The following is a 14,084-nucleotide window of genomic DNA, read 5'->3' on the forward strand; positions in this document are numbered from 1 at the left end:
AATGAGGGCTCAGAGAAGCAGGGTCAGGGCTGCAGGATGTCTGTGAGGACTTTTGTTTTAATCTTAATGCAGTTTTAAGTCCAGGACCTCAGTAGCATGCTAAATGAACAAGTTACTTACCTTTGGTAACGATGTATCTGGTAGAGACATAGTCTAGCCGCAGATTCCTTAACTTTGAATATCCCCAGGCGTCAGACTGGTCCGGAAACCTTTGCGCAGCAGCACGTCTGCGCAGACATCAGTTTTCGTCAGAAGACTTTTCCGCGTCAGGACGCGAAACCACCACCAAAAACTGTGAAAACATGGGAACAGTGTGCAGAAAAAGAAAAGAAAAAACAAGGTATGGTGAAACAAAACATCACCATAGAAAGACAGTGCCAGGCACCGTATATTGTAAACTGAGGGAGGGAAAAGAACATAGCACCACTCTGGGAGGGACCCCTGCAATCGTTAAGTCCAAACCTCCCCCGGAGGCAGAAGAAGATGCAGAGCACAGGCAGGATTGAACCCTTGGCCTGTGTGAGCCTGCGCCGCCAGAGGCACACGACTCACCATTTGAGCCAGAGCTCCAAGGTCAACCATCACAGCAGCCAGCAGAAAGGCTGCAACCACAATATATGACAGTGAAGGACAACCAGTCCAGAACCCAGGAGCAAAGACAAAGCACCATAAAGCATCATCCAAAAGGAGACGGCGGAGTGAAGAGAAGACGTCACCCCGCAGAGGAATAAAACCACCTAAAGGGAGGCGAAGGCAAGAAGCCCAACCTGAAAAGATTGTCGCAGGACGGGGAGGACGGGCGGGCGTTAAGGAATCTGCAGTTAGACTATGTCTCTACCAGATACATCGTTACCGAAGGCAAGTAACTTGTTCATCTGATAGAGACGTCTAGCCGCAGATTCCTTAACTTTGGAATAGATACCAAAGCCATACCCCTATAGGAGGCGGGACTGCGAGTGAACCTCACGAAGGTCCAGAGAGAACCCAGATGTCAATAACATGACCAAAATAGTGTTGTCAACCAAAGGGCGAAACACAGTGCTGACAGAAGTGCCAGCGCAGCCAACCACCAAACCCCTAAGCCCTGAAAAGAGCAGGGAATCAAAGGGAGGCGAGGGCACCACAGCCCATCAGGAATAACACGAAAACCCCCACATGTAGAGGGGATGAGACGAGGAAAACACTAAGCCAGAATGCTTGTGCCTGATTGAAAAAATGCCAAACTTTGAAAGAAGACCAAGAAGCAGGAAGGATCAATAGTAAGCAAGGTGTTGACAAGAAGCCAGAGCTAGCCCCAGCTAAAAAACTTGAACAGGGTAAAACACTGTTAAACCTGCTCCCGTAAAGATACGGAGGCAGCAGGATACTGACCCTCCCCAGCACGGGCCGACATGGAAGAAAGACACACCAGCAAGAAAATGGCATGAAAAGATAGTTCAGCACCTCGCAGGAAGTAGAACTGAAGCTTATGGCGAAAGAACCGCAGGATGCGGCAGTCGACAAGCCAACCCAAAGGACTGGTTAAGAGGTATGGTGGAGAGAACGCGTAGCGCCCTCACATCTACCACAGAGGAAAAGTACTGCGGAGACCCTTGCCAGTCAGACATGGGGAGAGCATTGAAAGGATGCCCCTACACAGCCCGAAAGGCGCTCATACGCTGCCAGGAGGAACACCAGAAAGCAAGACAGCAGGAAGAACTGAGATGCGCCCAATAGCAAGAAGACAACGGGCCGCACAAGCCATGAGGAAGAACATGGCGCAGAAACAGCCCCAAGAAGATGCTGAAACCCGGCCAAACCCAGGCACTAGGGTACGCTCAAAAGTACCCGCCGTTACACAGATAGTGGAACTAGGCCATGCTACAAACAATGTCACGCGGCAGTCCGGAAGAGAGAGAACAGTCCCCTCGCAGGACAATTTCGAAGAAAAGACGAGCCTAACAAGGGAGTACTTATGACCAACTCACGGGTCCTAGACGCCAGGAAGAGCGGGGTTCAAGGAGAACCGTCTCCACGAGTCTGCCACATTTAAGAATGCTAGTGGAAAGTAGAAATACCTGCGCAAAAGCAGCAAGGATGTGGAGAAAACTGTTGGGGAATAAGCCAAAAGGCCATAACGACCTACAACAGAGGTCCACGGCAACTCTCAACTTGGGAGAACAACCTAGAAGGGGCTGGCACCCAAAGACGGATCATAGGACAAAAGCAAGATGCCAGGCTATGCGAGGTAGATACCACACAGCATAGACCTAGACCCTGAGTCCAAGCACTACAGACAACAGAGCGATACGACCCCGAGGGACACAGTAAAATGAGGTATAGGAGCCCCAGAGGGATACCCATAATGAAAACTCCACAGGAGCGTACGATGGCAAAGGCAGACACCTGCCACCAGCCAATACCCCACATAGGGCAAGGGTCAACCCCTGGCAAGAAGGAGGTCCTCTTGGCAAAACTGACAGTCAGAGGTCTTGAAACAAAAACAACCCAGCCATACGGCTATACAGACAATACAGAGGCACCAACCCGCGTCCGATAAAAAAACGGTCCGTAAAGGAAGACCGCAACGAAGAAGAAAAGTCAAGCAGTCAGTGGCACGGCAGAATTACGGTAGCCCTGACAGAAGCCTGGAGATCGCCGAGTCAGCGTGGAACCCAAAAAGGTCTATTCCATTAAACACATGTCTTGGAGGCTCTCCCGAATATTATCAGGGAAGCGACTGTCACGCATCCAGGCATGACGGCGCAAAGCCACCGACCGTGCAAGAGCACGGCCCACAGAGTCTGTGGTATCCAGGGAGGAGCGTATTGTAAAATGAGCCATTTCCTTGCCGTGAAGGACAAGACCGAGTAACTCAGGGTGCAATTCTTTCGGAAGGGAAGGAAGAAGGTTAGCCACGGAGTCCCAGAGTGCAGAGGACGCACGTGCAAACACGCATGTAGTGTTTAAAGCGCGGACGGCTGCGCTAGAAGAAGCAAAAAGCTGTCTAACACATGCATCCAGCCACCTGGATTCCCGGGTGGGAGGAAACAAGGGCAAAGTGGAGTCCTGCAACCCAAAGGCCGCCTGAATTACCAGGCCCTGAGCGGTAGGGTGGAGGGACAGGCAAAGTGGATCCTCCGGGGCGGTGCCTATCAGCAATGGCCCGATCATCCGGGGCTCCGTGGCGCGTGGGCACGGCCCTCTTTCGCAGGCCTTCTAATAAAGCACCCCCAAGGGGTAGCAAGGGCTCCACGGTAATGGGCTCGAGATGGCACAGATCCATTAAGGGATCGGGGATAAGGGGTACCACATGAGGCTGAAAGCCGAGGATAGCAGCAGCACAGTCGATAGTCCGCGCATAGGGGCTGAGGCTCCTAGCTCAGTAGTCACCCTAGGAGGGGACAAGAGGCCATCTGTAGGAGACGGTTGGAGGCTTAATCTCCCAGTTTCCATAAAGAGCGGGGCTGGGGAACGACCCGAAGGCCATGCCACACTAGGGACCTGCACCAGTGGCTCCCGACCAGGGAAAGCAGCAGCAGCCTCTGAAAAGGCCGTAGCGGATACCGGAGTCGCCCGACCCCGCTGAGGGAACAAAAATGAGGAATCCGGAGGGAGGTCAATGTGAGAAGTTGGCCTGGCATATGCTGGTCACTAGTTATAGTGGCCACCTTGCACCAGTCCAATTCGACTCTTGGTAGATAGGTTTAAAGACAACCTTTTAAAGAAAGCTATCCTAGTGGTAGCTGTGGAGAGCAGCCTTCAGGCTAAGTCTCTGAGGAATGTAAAGCAGCTTGTTTTACCTTATAATCTCTTGAATTACCAAATGAAAAGACACCACACAGGTATATATATCAAATATATATGTATTTATTTCTAAACATACTCTACTAATCTCTTTATGAGATTAGAGCCAGGTAAACATTCAAAAGATAAACAGTTCTCAATAAATTAAGCACAAATATGGCTGTTGCCCTAGGGCCGTACCAGACCATATACTAAAATAGTGGTATAACAAACTCGACTTGCAAAAGTAAGAGGCCTAGGGCCTTGGGAATCGCTGGGGCTTCACTGCTGCAGTGTTTACAGGTAAGTAATCAGCCCACAGGAGACGCGTGCAGTGTCTAAACACACACACGGGTTTCAATGCGTTTCAATGGCAAATGTCGCGGTTTGTATTTTACAGTTCTAGGGCACTTCGGAATGAACAACAAGCAAACAACTTACAGGGTAAGTATTTCGATAGCCAATGCACACTTGGGCACCGTAATGCCAGAGTTACCTCACCCAGGGAAGCCGGGTGCAGAGGTGTCCTTTGGTGTCGGGTCACGATGCTGCTTTCAATGGGAATTGTTGAAGTCTTGCTGCTTGTGTCGTCGGGTGAAGTGTTCGTGGAAATCCAACGATGGATTGGAGTTGCAGGTGACCTAGAAATTGAGGGGACAGAGTTCAGAGTCACTTGCCAGTGACCGGTGGCCTTCAGGATAGATGACCACAACTGTCGAGTCTCTTCACGTCGCTGATGGTGGTTTGTATCTTCGCCCACGTGGTCCAGGAGAGGTCGATGAAGACCAGCAGCTGGATTTGGAGGGTCCCACGACGTCTGCAGCTGATGGCGGTGTCGGCTCTCGGATTGGAGACAACAAACCTTGGCACCTGCAAGTCTTGTGTAGAATGAAGATCTTGGATGGTTTAGACCAGCAAGGTCCGATGGACTTACCCAGCGAGGGTAAGTGAGGGCAGGCCCAGGGCAACCAGGCGATCCCTTGGAGCAGTTCAGAAAGTCTTCGGGAGGGCTACTAGCCAACGGGCAAGCAACCGCGAAGACACCTTTGCAGGGAAACTTCAGGAGCAGCCCACGGTCACTCGGGACGAGGTAGGCCGCTGATCTTGGGTTCCAGACCTGCTAGGGACTTGGACACTACGTGGTCCAAAGCACAAGTTTGTAGTTCGTCATTCAGGGCTTGCACTCTAAATCAGTGCACGGTTCCCTGGTATTGCTGTACCTCGTCACTCGTGGGGTCCAGATGCCACAGCTTCGCTGGGGACTCAAAATGGCCGACGAGAGGTCAGGAAATCAGCTTCAGGGGACGCAGGGACTTCGGGCTCCGGCGGGAGCGGTAAAGTTTGCAACCGTTGTTCAGTCCTTTTGGTGCCTGCCAAGCAGGGGAGTCACTCCTTGACTCCAAGGGAGATCCTTCGGTCTTCTAAAGGTAGTAGAAAGTTGAAGGGCCAGGATTCTTCTTCGTAGAGCGTCGTCCAGGTGTAATCTGAATTGCACTGGCAATGTGTGGTATCTTATACTGATAAGATGGGAGGGACTAGCTCTATGGCCACTCCTCTAGGAGGGCCAGGGTAGTGGGTGGTTACACCCACTTCCCTTTGTCCAGTTTCGTGCCAGGACAGGGGCAGGCAGCCCCTGAACCGGTTTGAGCTGGCATATGCACAGAGGAGCCTACTGCTCCCCCAGTGCAGGACTTCAAAGCACTCTAAGAGTGCACCCACCCAGCTCCAATACACTAAATCCTGTCTGGGAGGTGGTGACACCTCCCTGTGACAGGAAACCCTTTCGGTCAGCAGCAGGAGGGCAGCCCGGTGTCTGTGCTGGTGGCATCCATTTTGTGATGCCAGGGCTCTAGATGATTTCTACCGTGTAGTACAGTGTGTACATGTCGTCCCCTCTAGAAGGGTGGGATCCTACTCCCACACCAGTTACTGGTGTGGGGGTAGGATTCCAAGTTGTTTGACACCAAACACGACATGTTTTGATGCAGTCATTCCAAAGTTAGTATTTACCGCGAGGTTATAATGCACTTAAGAGTATATGGTTTAACCGCATCCACAAACAGCAGCAGAGAATAGACTCTGCCAGCTGCAGAGGGGCCCTGCTCAGCCAGGAGCACCCCCTCACATAGTAAACCAAGCACCCTGCCCTTGGGATTGATAGGGCCTACCATAGGGGTGACTGACAGGTTTATATGTGTGTGTATGGTGAGAAATAGGAACCTATACCTCAGTGAGGAGTGCTAACACTACCTCACACAGGCTGCAGTAGCAGGCCTGTGGTGTCAGATTGTGAGTGCTTCCCAGGGGTGGCATAATACATGCTGCAGCCCCTGGTAGGCCTGTGAAGTACCAATGCCCTAGGTACCTAAGGTACCATATACTAGGGGCTCAAAAGGTACCACAGTATCCAATCACTAGTGCATCTAATATGCACACCAAGTTGTTTAGAGAGATCAGGTAGACTGGGGCCCTGATTAGCAGGGACCCAGCCAGACTATAGCCAGAAACCAGATCCTACTCTCCTACAGTCAACCCCATGCATGGACGCCGGTGTCAATGAACAGATGGACGCCGGCGGCGAGGGATGCGTCAACAACGGCGTCGGCGGGCGCCGTGTCGGAGTCAACTGGACATTGATGGCCTCCACGATGGACGCTACCTCGACGTCGACCGACGTCGGATGAGGCGTTGCCCCAGACTTGAGATCAGACTTGGAGCTTGGTGTGGGTTTGGACGTCGAGCCTGTCATTGGGTCCGACGGGATGCCCGGCTCTGAGCCCGACTTCGCCAACGCCGCTCCCGCCGTCCACGCAGAAAGTCGCCCAGGGCTATGTGCTGACTGGCGGAGTGTGCTAGACCGACCAGGACGGTCTGGGGCAACGTCGTCGCCTTGGCTCCGGAGTCGGTGCACACAACCCTGGTCGGGGAAGGATCCGCCGACGAGGGCCCCTCCGTTCTCTGTGGGGCCCGAAGGGGTGCCAGGGAGCGAGGGTGACTCAAAGTAGGCCTGAAGAGCCCGGGAGTAGGCCTCCATTTGGGCGCACGTCGCTCCAACTCCTGGAAAAGGAGGGTATGGAGGGGGTGACCTCCGGACGCACGTAGCTGGCCTCTTACGAGAGGAATAGGTGCCAGTGGCATGCCTACGAGAGGTGGACCTCAGTGGATGCTTATGGCTCCGCTTACGTTTTCTACGTCGCAGGAGCGAGCTCCCTCTGGAGAGGGAGAACCTCGTCGAGAAGAAGCCGGCCGGACAGCCGTGCGGCCAACAACTTCATACGGCTTCATCTGTTGACAGTCGCCGCATAGCTTGGAATCGTGGTGCACACACCAAGGCACCACATGCAAATCAGGTGCAGGTCAGTGCCCGACATCTGACGCGCACAGCCCTTACAGGATTTGAACCCGGAGGGCATTGCACACTGTTCCGGTACGACACCAACGGTGCCGAGAAGGCCCAAAATAAAGGCCAGGAACTGCTGGTTTTCAGGGTCCGCGTCCGCGTAGAAGAAAACTGATGTCGGTGCGCAAGGGCGGGACATATATGGCTCCGCTGATGTCACGCCCATGGACGACATCAGGGCAGAGCCGTACGGCGCCGCCACCCGGTGCGCAGAGGTGCTGCTAAGCAAAGGTCTCCAGACCAGTCTGACGCCTGGAGATATTCTAAGTTAAGGAATCTGCGTCTAGACATCTCTATCAGATAACCACATCAAAACAAGCACTCTCGTCTGTTAGGGCACAAATTTAGGTAAATGATCCAACATTGTCATGCCCAGGAGGTAAACTCTGGTTCCAATCGGAACCAAAAAGGCGACTGAAGATCTGAGGACTGCTCCTAGGAATGGCTGATATTGTCAGAATCAGGTTGTACATGAACTAGGAGTGCTAGAGTGGATTTGGATCATGACCTTAGTCGGGAATGACATTGATTTGGTTCAGGGTCAGGCATCAGAGTCTACAGTGAATCCCCCTTTGGCATCTTCGATGTTAGTCTCCATGTAGATGAAAGGACGACCTGCGCACGGCTTGGAGCCCGAATGGAAACCGGACCGGAGTCTGAGCCCCTGAAACCCACCTCTGGTTCTGCACTGACAAAGAGGACAGATCTGTTGGAGGTAACCCATCTGGCCGCCTGTGTAGATCTTTGGGGCCTGAAGGTGTGCCAGAGGGAGCCCAAGGAGTGTCAAGAATATGCAGAATGGTGGAACAGGATCAATTGAGGGATTGGTTCCTTCAGTGGGGATCTGGAGCAGGACAGATTGGCACCTTGATGCTTTCAAACTTTATCTTTTGAAAAAGAGTGGTTGTATGTGGTTGAGTACCATTTTGTCTCATTGTTTTATACACGATTTGAACTTCAACTTACCTGATGATTTTGGCCATGAAGAGGATCTCTCTAGGAACTGTCCTCGAGAGAGGGGCCAGGTCTAGGTCCTCGACATGGAGCAGGAGAGTAGCTTACATGAGGTCAGTGACTTCCTTCGATGTTCGGCGACATACAGCTCCACTTCAAGTGCACAGATTGACTTTGGGTGCATGAGGGCACACTTATCAAACAACTTAGAGTTGTTCCCTGAACCCTGACACCAAAGGTACACCTTGTGCGGATCGGACATCTGCTTCGGAATGTTAAAGAATGGTTTAAACCCTGTAGTTTTAGGTAGGGACAATATTCCCTTTCCCTTACATGCTGGATTCAAATTTTGAACAGCCATCGAAAATTGACAAAAATGGGAGCAGAAGTCTGGATCCACACTCAAAGACACAGAAAGAAAGGAACTGGCATTGGTGCAGAGTGGTGGCGCTTATAAGCGTCTCTACTCCGTTCCTTCTGGGGCGGAGCAAAGCCAACAGGGGCAGCACAGCACCACCAAGAGCCTCGCTGGAGCAGTGCTGAGAAAATTTCCAGATCCAGTCTGGCACCTGGGGAATTCTAAAGGTGAGGAATCTTTAGTCAGATACATCCATCAGAAAACTTTTTATATATCCCATTATTATTATAAGCATATTGATGAAATATTAAGGTGTGAGATTAGATAAGAAAACAATAACAAGAAATCTCAACCAACCTGTCTGCACTGGACCCTGACAGGCTCACTCTGTCCAGTAATTGCAAACTTGGCGACTTTCTGCATCACAGCATCCATTTCAGGAACTACTAGCTTTCTTGATAGGATGGCCTGAAAAAAATGATAATGACTTGCTTCCAATTGTTTCAAATAAAACAGCACCAGATTCAATACAAATGTTATTAGTTATTAGCTTGGGAACATACATTCAATATTACACCTCCCAGCAGAAAGCCTTTCTTTGTAAAAATGGGTAGAACAAACTCAGAGCAATGTCCTGTGAAACTAAGGATATTAAAAATAAATTAATTCAAATCATTTAATTTCCAATAAAATAATAAAACCAGACACACACAAAAATTTTACTTTGTCATAAACAATAAATAACTACTGTTTAATTTAATAATTAAAACAACTGCATTAATGTGCAGCAGTGCCAATTTTATTCTATCCAGGTTAGCATTAGCCATAAACGAATTGCAGGTGAAATGAATATTTGTACAGGTTGACGTGAGGCAGACTTGAATGTACCTGCTAAAAGGTTCCAGGCTGTCAGGCTTATCAATATTAGGTTTTGGAGTTAAATCTTTCCTTGATCTTCTCTAGATATCTGCACAGGAGTCGCCAAATAGGTTGGTTAGAATATTAAAGAAGGTCAGAGTACCACTATCTGCAAGTCCAAGTAAGGGCTTTTCGAATTAAAGCGGAGTCTATCAAAAGAGTCAATTGAGCATCCACAAGGCCAAATGTCTAAGAACTTTGATACAAATGTAAGACATCTTTTACTTGGTTATCTGGCAAACAAATGGACTCTGTAAAGGCCCATGACTCAAATATAGTGCTGACAACTTCTAACCTCATCACCATTTTGTCCTCTCGCCATGGCACCCGGTTCGAAAGTCTACTTTGGTGTTCTGCATTTCAGGAACCTGGTTCAGAGACTCTTCTTTGACTTCTGCCAAAGGGATTTTGCAATTTCCTGGGCAAGAGGTGCAATTTTGTTCCTGTCTGTTGATGTAGTACATCACTCTCTTGATATGTCTGAACTAGCATGGCCTTCATAACAATCACTCTTATGATTCACCAGCTCCAGGAGTCCTTTATCTTTTGTGTGCTGACAATCTCATCCCCTGAAGCCTATAGTCATTTATGGTTGCTTGCCAACACTTATGGAGTGGTGCAAACACAAGGAGATGATGGACAGAGCACTAACTTGTCAGACACTCGCCCCCCAGCCACAGATTTGGGCTGAATCCATCATCGTTCTTCAGGTCACTTCTCCACCCCAGTTCAGATCCAGCCATATGCAAATCAGTCTTGACCCTGCTCCTCATGGGAACAGTCCAGACCAAACTGCCAAGTCATGTAGTGGTCTCACAATCAATTGAATAGTCTGAATCAGAAAACTGCAGGAAGACACTTTTCCTAGCACTAACTGATTGTCCCACACTGCCCCAGAGACATAGATGAGTTTGCTGAATCAGGGAAGAAAATGTTTCCTTTGTAAAAACTATTTTAATGCCTCTGATCGTGAAAGAGTTTTGGGCATACTTTGAATCATACGCTGAAAGATCTAAACACTACATCAGGGATGTTATTACTTATATGGATTATATTGTTCCCTTCAATGTACCTAATATTATCATCAAATAGCTGACAGGAAGAAACAAATAAAGCCTTCTCTCCCAAGATGAACAGCTGCCACTACCATGCACTTGGAAAACACTCAGGGTTGACATTACATAGAAGCTTAAGACTATGACAGGATAAGGGAGAATCTCTATATGAAACCTAGGCAGAAGCTTTTGGAATGACATCAGTGTCTCCTGGTAGGCTTTTCCTGTGACAGCGTTTAGGACCAAACTGAAAATGGGCTGGATCTGCTAGGGATGAAGGTGGGACGTTTGGCATTGATGGTGAACCCTAGTTTGTGGGGAAATGACACTGCTGTCTGAGAGTGTGGTTGGCATTGCTCCTGGCTGCCAGGCAGTCGGCAAGATACAGAAAAGCACAAATAGCGTTGCTGTGCAGAAGCGACAATACCATTGCTTAACACTTTGCAAACAACCTTGATGCTGTAGTGATGCCAAATGGTAGTACATTGAATTGGCAGTGTTGCCTCATCACTACAAAGTATAGGTATCGGTGGTGGGCTAGGTGTATGCTGGTTTGAAGTAAGAGTCCCTGAGGTTAAGGGCCACTATGAAATCCCCTGCCTGGAGCAAAGGGATTATGCCCTGCAGGGTGGTCACGTGGAAGTACTGCATCAGGATATTACGATTACAAGGCCTGAGGTGCTGGATTGGTGATGCCCTGCCTTTTTTGGGGATTAAAAAGTACATGGAGTAAACTTTCTTACCGCAAAAGAAAAAACAGCTCGATTGCAAATTTGGCAAGGAGCCCTACACTCCCTACTTCAGCAGACGCACATGGCTGTGACTGAGGATATGGTGACTAAGTGAAATGTTTGGCAGTATGGTGCTGAACATTGGACAGTACCTCTGCTCCACCAAAAGTACCTATTGGTAGAAGGCTATCTATTACTTTTGAGGAGAAAAAATAGTCTTAGTCTTCGAACGGAAAGTGTTGCTTGAATAGAGGGAATCACAGGAAAATCACTGTTTTGAGGCAGAGGAGTTCCTGTTGGACCTATCTCTCTCCCTACTACGGCCACTGCCCCTGTGTCTACCTTTGCCAGAGGATTCATTTGCTGTGCCTTGAATACCTTGCTGCTGTTGGCAACCTCGCCCCTTTAGGGGTGTAGATGTTTTTGCACTTCCTTTCACCTGGTGCTTATGAAAATTAGATCTAGGCATAGAGGTCTGTATGGCGCCTTATCGTCTTGGCTGGTTTGGTATACTCTTATTTCGTCAAGCCTGGCATTGACCAGCCGGCCTTGGAAATGCCCTCTTGAAGGGTATGTTAATATGTGTTTTTGAACTTCTGGCGGAAGCTAGAAATTCTCAGCCAAGTGTGGCACAATAGGAGCACACTAGTATTGGTTTCCTGGGAGGCAGCATCCAACACACATCTAATTTTTGTGCTGGAAATTACATCCCCTTGGCTACTAGTTCCTGGCCCCTCTTCTGATGGGCTCAGGGAGGTACTCAATCAACTCTTTCATTTACTCTCAGTGGTGGCTGTTGCAAAGTGACTCTTTAAGTATTCAGTCCAGTTTTTCATTTTTCCTTTCATCTTTGAACTTTCCCGCCGATAATTTTGAACTCTAAAACTGGACACTGCCATCAAGGTCCTAAAACAATGAAATGGGCTTAAAACTTGACTGGCACATTTAACTTTCCTATATAGCCATAGTATATGGAGACAAAATGAATACCACTTGTGGACTGCGGAACCTTTTGTGCCATCCATTACAGTGGCAATGAAAACATTGTTTCAGGCCTACCCGGTTAGGTTGACCCCTGCAGCTTAAACTCTGCTGCCCATATAGTCAAAATCATAATTTTAACAGGCAGGACAACCTGCTTTTCAATATTAAATAAGTCACCCCAAACACACTTGGCTGCACAGAAAGTAAGGTTTATAATATTTAAGAGGGGAACATATGTAACCTTAGACATGGAATGTTCCCCCGTTAACCAGGCCCAAAACGGCATTGTCAGCTGTCAGGCTGTAACTGATACATAGTTAAGTCAAAGTACAGATTATACACTTTAACATCTAAATTGTTGTCCTGTACCCAAAAAAGAAAAAAAACTAGCAGGGACCATTCAATAATTTTGACGGGAGGCCGACTTTCTATTTGTCAACTCTGGCTGAAAGTGAGCAAACTCGCGAAATATGAATTAATCATTAGTTATAATCTTGGATATATTGTAAATCTCTGCACAATTAATTAATTATTCATTATAAAAAGATTTTTTATCAGTTTTACAAGCGTAATACGGAATAACGTACACTGTTAAAATTACACATCATCAAACAAAATACAATGAAAAAATCCACAATATCATATTGAATAGGTGTGAGAAAGTGCCATCTCTCTTGCATGGTATGCCCCCACTTTTTCCTGAATTGCTGATGTACGTTGACTGAGTGTGCCCTGGGCTCCTGCCAATCAGGTGCCCAGGGCCTATGTTTCTTCCCTAAAACTGCATGAAGCCTAAACCCAATTCGCATCTCTGGCCACATGTCAGCCCCTGGTAAATGGTACCCTAGGTACCCAGGACCTTGTGACCAGAGAAGGCCCCTAAGGGCTGCAGCACTTATTGTGCCACCCTTAGAGGCCCTGTACCTTAAAACACACACTGTCTTTGCAGGCTGTGTGTCTTGGTGCAGAACAAAACAGAGTCGACATGGCACACATCCCTGTGTGCCATGCCCACAAGACACACTGCCCTGGCATACCTCAGTCACCCCTCTAGCTGGGTGCCCTATGCCAGCGGTGTGGGTACAGGTGCATGAGCTCTGTGCCCCTACAGTACCAAGGTCCATTCCTGGGCACTGTAAGTGCAGTGCTGCCATTGAGAGTATATGGTGCTGGGAGATCGTCAACACGAACTCCACAGCACCATGGCTACACTGAAGACTGACAAGTTTGGTATCAAACTTCTCAGCACAATAAACCCGCACTGATGCCAGTGTGGGATTTAATGGAAGATGCACGACAGAGGGCAACTTAGAGTTGCCCCCTGAACCTAACCTACAATCCACGGCCTGTCTGAGGGGCTGCCTAGGCTGCCACACAGCAGACATGTTGCTGGACCCCTGGGAGCCATCCGCTCTCCTGGGCCTGCAACAATGCACATCCTGGGCGAAGTGCTAAGTCTCCTCCCCCAGGATGGGCAGGTGAAGCAACAAAGTCATGCCGCCTTTGTGAGCTTCTCCAGGCCACTTGCTGTACTCAGCAACTGGCCCCCCCGGTTCTGACCCCGACTCTGGCGGGAAGACTGGCGGTAAATCCCAAGGGACGAAAGGGGGTGTGCCAGCCTCTGCCAACCCCACCCCTCAGGTGGGGGAGGCGAGGTGAAGCACATCTCCGGGCTCTCGCCATCTTGAAGATGGGGAGCCCTGCCCAATCAGGTCTAGGCTACTGCCCCCCTCCCACAGGAGAGTGGCAGGATAGGGGATGTACCCACCCCAGGGAAGAGACCTATTGGTCCCTGCCCTTTACCTACATGTAACGCACCTAAATTTAGTATTTAGGGGCACCCTGAACCTTCTTTCCTCAGATCCCGACACCGAAACAAGCAAGAAGATCAAGAAACCAGAAGACCTGCCGTGCAGCTG

General features: G+C 49.2%; 1 protein-coding gene across 1 annotated transcript in view; it reads right to left on the minus strand.

Moving 5' to 3' along the window:
• The window catches only part of UTP20 (UTP20 small subunit processome component), a 1,051,825-nt gene that overhangs the window by 191,885 nt on the left and 845,856 nt on the right, over nt 1-14,084 (minus strand). The window contains exon 51 of the mRNA XM_085653318.1: nt 8,835-8,945. Coding sequence (XP_085509444.1) covers nt 8,835-8,945 — 111 coding nt within the window. The remainder of the gene's footprint in view (nt 1-8,834; nt 8,946-14,084) is intronic.

Source organism: Triturus cristatus, chromosome 4_1, assembly GCF_964204655.1.
Source record: "Triturus cristatus chromosome 4_1, aTriCri1.1, whole genome shotgun sequence".
In the NCBI taxonomy this organism is placed as follows: Eukaryota; Metazoa; Chordata; class Amphibia; order Caudata; family Salamandridae; genus Triturus; species Triturus cristatus.